The following is an 8909-nucleotide window of genomic DNA, read 5'->3' as shown; positions in this document are numbered from 1 at the left end:
TTTTTTTCTCCACTATAAAAAAAAAAAAATATATATATATATATATATATATATATATATATATATATATATATATATATATTTGACACTTCAATGATTTAACAATGTTTCTCAAATAGGTTCACAAAAATTTCAATTATAAAATTTTATGTTTGATTCTCAAAATAGAACATTTTTTTCAATTCTTGATTTTCTTCAAAATTCTTACCATCATAAAACTCTATATTTTGTTAATAAGTTAAAATATAACAACTCAATTTCAAACACCCCTTACTTTGTTTTCATACTTTTTCAAATGAAAATGACCGTACACTCTTTGTTTCCATTTCTTTTTCTCTAAACTTTTTACATAGATAACATAAATATTTCAGTGCTCTCTCCACCACTAATTCGTTGTCAATGATCTCGATTCTTTTTCGAGACTCGAGGAGCTAAGTACATAAGCATTTTAGGCTTTATCACTTTCTAAAACTTTTCTAGGATTTTTTCCACTTTATTCACTAAAAGGTCTATTATAACAAGTCAAGAATCTAACACTTTAAGAAAAGAAAACACCATTCTAAAACAACTCCTTTTTTTTTTTAATAAAACATCAAAGTGTTCTAAATAAATAAAAAATTATTTAAGATATATTACTACAATACATGGATCTATTATATTAGTGAAAGAAAAACAACATTCTAACAAATAATTTTGTTTTGCAAAATGTCACAAATCCATATTTTCTTTGAGATATATCATTACAATGCATACGTTTTGGTGTCACATTCAAAAGAGGCATTTTTTTGTTTTTCAAGCAACTCACGTTACACTATCATAGAACACCAATTTAAAACCAAAGTAAAGCAAAGAAACCAAATAACAAAACATCATCTACACCACACATACCCTCACACGGATTTGGAAGAGAGAAAAGAGGAGTTTTGCAATTTTTTCACTTTTCACAACATTTACAAGAGAAAAAGATCAATGGATTGTTAAAGAACTCAAAAATAATTCACTCTTCTCCCCACGCATGCTTGCTCACGGTTTTAACAAAGAAAAGAGGGAAAATATTTGTTCACATTAATTGGTTCACTAATAAATCTAAGCACACAAAAATTCACTCTTTTCCCCACCCATCTCAGCTCATAAATAAATAAATCTAACAGCAATTTTATAATTCGCAAAATATTTGTTGCACTACTAGAAAAACTCATTTTAGCGGCTATTTTTAGCGGCTAATTTTAGCGTCAGTCCCCGACTCCGATGCTAAAATTTTGATTAGGCAATGAAAGATTGAATAGCAAGTGAAGTGAATCAAAGTTAATCTAAAATTTAACATGATATATTAATTAAATCACTCTAGTTAATTGTTCTATCTAAAAATGGTGATTCACTACCCTCTAATGTTTCTCCTTTGGAGTGTGGGTAAGCTTTTCAAAATGTAACATCAAACACTCTGCTTTAAATTATGCAAGAAACTACTATGATAAGGTTTGGTAGTCCTTTGATTTTGTTCCCAAGCCTTTTTCACTTTCAATGTTGGCATGTTTGTTTATCACTCCAACCCAATGTTATTCCACCAAAAGCATTCTTTGTTCTTTATCACTTCTCACTTAACTTTGCAATATTTGTGTATGGAACTTGCAGGTTTCTTTGTCACAATCAGTGTATCAGCTGCGATGTTCAAGTCAAATGAAATTGTTAAGAAACAAACTGCTCTAAAGGTATTATACCCGTAATTCCACAAGTTCTTTATTTCATTTCCAAATGAAGCATCTACTTGTAAACTCTCATGCTCCTCATAGAAAGACAATTTTTATCCTCAAAGGCTTAATTCAAGTTATGTTTGTGCTGGGAGATCAGAAAGCCTCTGCTCTTCTTGATGTATCTTTTGATCTTTCATAGTTTTGTTTGCTACAATGTTTTAGACATTGTTTGACTCCAACATTGACTAGTGAGTCTTATCTTTTTACATCTCTATAATGTTATATCAATATGTTTCTTCGAAGTTGGTGTCCTAGTTTATCTTGTGTTTATTCTTGGTATTGGTGTTTGCTTGGCATATAACTCTTCTAATTATGTTGGTGGAAAAAAATATATGGTTGGTATCCTTGCCAATGACTTTCAGATATATTGGTACGCCAAGCAGCAATGGTTTTCAAGTGTTTGTTGCTGACTTTTCATTGTTGACTGTAGTGTCGGCTAGACCGACGCTATTTTATAAATAAAGTTGACTTTCATGTAATTGTTCACTTTTATAGTTGACCGTAGTGTCGGTGAAGCCGACGCTAATTATTTTGTTGACTACAAGTAATTGACTTTAGCGACGGTCATCCAACGCAATAGAAGTTTTTCAAAATACTTGTCAACTCATATAAAGTAGTGTTGGATGTTCTATTTTATTGGTAGCGTTGGCTTAGAATATGTCGGACCAACGCTAACATAGCGTCGGATAGCATTTAGTTGACGCTATGTATTAGTTTCGACTATTTTAACCTAAGTCCAACACCAACGCTAAATCAACGTCAACGTCGGTTTTTATCTATTAGTGTCGACTTTTAGTCGACGCTAAAATCAGTTTTTCTTTTCTATATCATGAAAATATTATCCAATGAAATATTTTAATCGAACTTCCGAAAAAGATATTTGATTTTAGTTACATGTGGGATATAAAATTCATTTTTAAATTTTTGTAACATTCGAAAGTAGTTGAAAATTTAAATAAAGGTTAAATTTTAGCCGATTCACCAACGTCAATAAAATTGTACTTTTGAATTTTTTTTTATAAAAACTTTAGTATACATTAACCACATTAAATACGGGAAGAAAACATAATCTTAAAAATGTTTGCACAAAAATTGATTTAGTTCTAAATTAAAATACTATAAAAAATTCTAATAGTTTTATAAGAGCCAAAAACAAGTAACACGTTTAAACTTCTCTCATTTAATATTTTTAACTCCAAAAAATAAAACTCAATCCCAAATATACACATACCATCTCTAGAAGTTAAACTTTATGTTTTATGGAAAGTAGAATGCATTTCAAAACTTGACAATCGGTAAAACATTCCCGATCTTCTAAAACATAAAAAAATTTGTTTCCCATTTCAATGTAAATTTTATTGAGACATAAAAATTATTTTATTTATGAAAATAATTTCAACTTGATTAAATTATAATACACACACAAACCAAAAATTTAATAATTCACGCATAATAAAATTACGTATTCATGAAATAGCCCTTTCAAAAAATATATCGTGAGACACGGGTTTTACAATATTTGTTCAACAAATCCAAAATAGGGGTTAATTTTTCAAAAATATGTCGAATTCGCTTGGCAAATTTAAGTTTGAAGCAACCATGTTGGTCCAAAGGCTGAATTTGTTTGGCGAAATTATTTTCGCTTAGCAAATTCTATAAATTTAAGAATTTCCTTATGATGTTACGCTCGAGCACTCAAACATCCATTATTAACCAACGTAACTCAAAACCATCAAACATCAGAAAATCAAACACACATACATTCATCAATTTAAACACATTTAACTCAAACAATGAAGAACATAACAAGTCATTCATTCTTTTATGGTGCATCCAAAAACATTTTCTCACACTAACAAGGTTTTTGAAAACCACATTTTATAGTAGTCAATCAATTCCCATAAACCCACATCACCCAACAATTTTGCATGCAAAAATAAAAATCGAACGGAAAGGAACTCACTTTGATAAGTCAAACATTTCTCTTAAGCATGATTTAGAACTTGATCCTATATTCTATCTATAACCTTTTTCTAATTTGAACATAACACCCCGCGTTATTTATCTAAAATTACAATGCTATAAAAGTCTAAAAATTGGACAATATAATTAAATTTCAATATACAAGTACAAGTCTTTTCAACGAAACTCATTAACTAAATATCTACAATGTTCAAGCATTTTCATCTACTATAAGCCTTGGCCCCTCCCCCTTTATCAATTGCTTATTGTTGTAATAAATTAAAGTTTGGCAACTAATTTAATGTTTGATAACTTGTTCGATAAAAATTGAGACTTAGGAAGTTATGAAGCATGGCTACGATTTCTGTTATGATGAAATTAGATATCATTTTGGACAACTCAATTCCATCTAGATGTTTCCTCTTATTATTGCTTAAGATATTAAGGAATAATAGAAATGGAAAAGGAAACACAAGCCAGTTTTGTTGATTTATTTGTTTTATTTTAATTTAATATAATAAAAATAAATAATAGTGCAATAATATAAATTAGTCCTTTATTTGTTTTAGTTTTAATTTTAGATTATGTGGTTTAATAACTATTTAATATTAAAATAAAGTATAAAAAAACCGATTATATTGGTCCTAATTACAGTGAATTTGGATCCCTTAAATAATGTATTTGGCTTGAACTTTTTAGATAGAAAATGTATGATTGGAAGAAAGGCCCGCAATAAAAGTTATAAAACAAGAATCTGGCTCTCTGTTTTCTTAATTTCTGGATCCGTGTCTGTTTTCAATACTTGAACCACTCACAATTTTCAGCTAAAGAACATTTTCTTCAACTAGAAGACAACACCTAAAGAAACCACATTTTCCCCTAAAAACACATTAAGAAGCATAGAAGAGGTAAAGCATGAAAATTTTACAAACATGCCTTGTTTGAATAACCAAAGGAAAGGTATCTTTCCTTCTCTTTCAAGCAATCTAGTTATGTCAAGAAAATAAATGAAATTAAAATCACCACTAATAATTGGTTGGATTAGCATAAAACTTATGATTCAAAGAAGCCCTCTTCTTCTCTTGTAGTCACTAATGGTTAATGTAAGAGCATGTTTTCTCCCATCATTTTCAGGAACTTGATAACCAACTGTTGCTTCTATTTTTTGTTTCCTATCAAAAAACACATTTCTTCTTAGTTCTTGTTTTCCACCAAAACTCTTAAGTTCAACCAATGAAATTGACAATTCAAAATCATGCAACATATTTGATTCTGTTCCACAATCCACAGGAGCAATAGTATCAATTAACTTCCCTGCATTAGCAGCAGCTTCCAGTGATTCTTTTGTTTCCTCAACACCAACAATTTTTTCTTTCCCCTTATCATTTTCATCTTTTTCTCCTTTAATCTCTTTTCCTTGATTTTCATTGTAGTAATTTCTTGACCTTGTCCACCTCCTAGAAAAGGGATCATACCCTTCCTCTCCTTCTTTCAAATTTGCATTCATCTGTCTATACTCAGACAAGCTTTTAAAATTCTCAACGCGATTCTTTCGGTTCATTTCAGTAAGCCTAATAGCCTTAACATCGGTCTCTCGAGCTCGACGCGACGCTTCCAAATCTTCCAACTTTGCGTTTATCCTATCAATCCACGCCTCGTCATTTTTGCTTTTCGCTATTTCCATCTCGTTCTTCAAACGATCCTTTTCGACCGCAACATTCAACGGCCTAGATGGTGCACTTTTTTTCTCCTCCAACATTTGTTTCACTGTGGCTGCTGAGTAAACATATGTGTTTGTTCTTCTTATTGCTTCCTTCTTTTCCAACACATTTTGCTTACTAGGCATATGGCTGCATGTTCTCTCAACTTCTCTTAACCATTGTTTGAACTCTTTCTCTAATGGTGAAGAATCTGAAGCCACAGCTACTTGAAATTTAGCAGCAGAATTTTCACTTCCCCATACACAAATTAGATACTTATGTGTGACTCTATTTTCTACCTTATAGTGTTTCTTAGGGTCACCACAATCAACTCTTTGAACCATGCAAAGTCTATAAATAGGTCCTTTTTCTGATTTTCCTATACCAATTCTAACAAAACAACCAACCATTAGTTCCTCAAAAAATGGTTCATTCAGCCATTTTACAAGCCTTGATCTTCTAATGGTAATTTCCTTTATATCCTCAAATGTTGGTTTATCTAATTCATCCATGTTCTTATCATCATCACTGTCAACCAATTCGCCGTCGTCGTCAGAAGATTCTCTTTCACTTTCAGACCTGACAGTACTCTCACTTTGACTAGAGCTACTTGGACTAATAATTTCTAACTTAGTTTCTGTCATCTTCTGCTTCTTCTTCATTGCTCCTTTGCTACTACTACTACTTGACCCTATTTCTGATTTTCCATTGTTGTTGTCTAGTGTTTGTTGCTTCATCCTTTTCGCTCGCAATTCGCTTAAAACATCGCCTTTCGCAGCTGTTTTCTCGGCATGTCTAGCCGATGAACGAATCTTGGTAGACGAAGGAAGAGGTGATGAATGATTAGAATTAGAAGAAGCTTTTGGTTTTCCAATTGCATTTTCCCTTTTCATTCTGAATTTATCTTTTATCTCTTTGTCACTTTTCTTGGTTGCTCTATCTGATAAAATCATTTCTCTTTCAAGTTCTGTCATCTTTGCAAGCCTTTGTTTATCACCTTCATTCTTGTAAAGATCATTACCAAGATCAAATTCTTCACTGCTATCATCATCTTCTCTTTCATCTTTCAATTGATCACTTCCTTTTCCTTTGTTTCCATTCTCATTATTATTATTATTACCTCTTTTGCTTACTTCTAATTCCAACCTCTTCTTCAATGGAACATTAGATGCACATGTTGTTGGCCTTTTGCTTGCATTACAAGTAACTTTATCAGAGTCTTCCTCTTTGGAATCATCACTTCCACCATCTGAGAATGATGCACCCTCATGTTTCGTTCTCGAGTTTCGAACCTTGTTTCGCTTTCTCACCGGGGAATTCTTCCTACCGGCTGCCTCAAGAAGCATGTTTTCCAAGTCTGCCATTTCTCTTTATTTGTTGTGGTGTGCAGTCCAAGTTGTTACATTAATATATCATTCATCCTGTTATGCAAGACACCAGCAAATTTGATGATAATGTGTGCCATCTAGTTTGAAACAATACCATATTAATATTCAAAACTAATCTCTTGAGGTAATTGAGATCTATTTAATGGCATATTTTTAGACATTGTAGCATTGACACGTTATTGAAGGTGTGTCTAACACGTGTTGATGACACCAACACACATGGTTTTCAATTGTGGTTGTAGTTACGCTACAAACTTTTATATGACAAACTAAATGAAAAGAATATGATCATTATGGTATAAATTTTGGTTGAAATGTCGTTGCCGTGACTTCAAAATTTACAATATTGCAGTTGCAGACCATAATTTAAAACCGCAATACATGCAATTGCATTAAAATTACTTCTATAACTATTATCGATATTGATGTGTTAATATAGGTTCTTCATTGCATTCAGGAGAACGAAGTGTATATATATATAAACACAATTAGGCTGCAGTATGAAACACATGCATTCAATAGAAAAATGAAACAGATATTCCAGAAAAGAAAAACGATAAATAAATGAACCATAGAAAGAGGAAAACGTGTATGAGAATACCAAGATCAATGAACAACTCTAGTAATCAAATTGTGCATAAAATTAAAAAATGTTGGTGGTTGTATAGATCATAACATTGAGCAAGATCAGTAATTTGAGGTGTCATCTCAGTGGATACCTTTTTGCTGTGTTTTAGTCCTCTTGTTAGATTTGAGACACAATATTAATGTAATTAAAATTAATTAATTAATTAATTAGAACTCCCTATTTCCGGAAACTAACTCCTATAGTTATGTAAGAATAGACACGTATTGATTGACCGCTTCTTGGATCAAAAAGAAACCTTATATACCGTTTTTTTAGATAATTGTTATTATTATTACTATTAGAATATAACCGGTGGGTTAAGCGGGTATGATTTTTAAATTTTTGTTAATGTAATTATTTTTAAAGTTTTGAAAGTGATATTTGTGGGATATAAATGTATAATTTGAAAAGTTTTTAATAAAATATGAGTGATTTTTTTTTTAAATAAAGTATAATTGAAAAATATGAAAGATTGTTTGGATGTATTTTGATTTGTTTTAAATATTCCTTTATTGTAGTTTATTTTTTTGACAAAAAACATCATAGACATAGATTTTTATATGACAATTATTATTATTTTTATTTTTCTCTTGATCTTGATCATTATTATTATTATTATTTTATTAATTGAATGTACTATTATTTCTTGTATTCTATGTGTAGTGTGTCATTCATACTAAGCTTTGAAAAGCTATTTCTTCATCAGAAGTTAGTTTAAGATTTTTAAAAAATCATTTTTATTTTATATTTTTAAATATGATTATTACAAGAACTTACTGAAAAATAACTTAAGTTATTTTATTCTCATTTTTTATCAATTAAAAAAATAATTTAATATTCAATAACTCAGATATCCATTATTAATGATTTTAATATGATAAAAATCACAATTATTTTAAAAAGATATCTTTTAAATATGATTTTTATGACGAGTTTCTCAAAATAAATTTTTATTTTAATTATTTTTTAAAGTTTCACTATTCAAAAAAAGTTGTAGCAAATAGATGGAATAGTTAAAATTATATTTTAGGCTAAATATCAGTTGTGATCCCTTAACTTAATTTCAGTTAACATTTTAGTCCTTTATCTTTTTTTTTCCGATTTGGTCATTTATTTTAATTTTAAGTGACATTTTGATCTTTTATGTTTTAAAATGTTTAACAGTGTTATCCTTTTGTTTTACAAAAATTCAAAAATTCATCAAAATTTTCAAACAAAACCCATAAAATTAATTATATTTTGTAATATAAAACAAATTTAATCAAATTCATAACTCAAATCTTCAAATAAACTCATATTTGTCATTTTTTATTTGATGTTGTTGGAGATAAAAAAATGAGTCTATTTAAAGATTTAAGTTATGAATTTGATGAAATTGCATTATATTGAGGATGATAATTAGTTTTATGAGTTTTGTTTGAAATTTTTGATGAATTTTTTGAATTTTTGCAAAAAATAAGGATAATATTGTTGATAGAGG

The 8909-nt window shown here is 29.7% G+C and overlaps 1 protein-coding gene across 1 annotated transcript; it reads right to left on the bottom strand.

The window, feature by feature from the left end:
• Positions 1 to 4536: 4536 nt before the first annotated feature.
• LOC101496640 (protein RTF1 homolog) lies at positions 4537 to 6928 on the bottom strand. The gene has a single exon (XM_027331009.2). It carries the CDS (start codon positions 6775 to 6777, stop codon positions 4774 to 4776), a length of 2004 nt encoding a protein of 667 aa, XP_027186810.1. The 5' UTR covers positions 6778 to 6928; the 3' UTR covers positions 4537 to 4773.
• Between the last annotated feature and the right edge of the window lie 1981 nt (positions 6929 to 8909).

Source organism: Cicer arietinum, chromosome 6, assembly GCF_000331145.2.
Source record: "Cicer arietinum cultivar CDC Frontier isolate Library 1 chromosome 6, Cicar.CDCFrontier_v2.0, whole genome shotgun sequence".
Lineage (NCBI taxonomy): Eukaryota > Viridiplantae > Streptophyta > Magnoliopsida > Fabales > Fabaceae > Cicer > Cicer arietinum.
The sequence above is the reverse complement of the archived record's forward strand: the minus strand, read 5'-3'. Positions and strand labels throughout refer to the sequence as shown.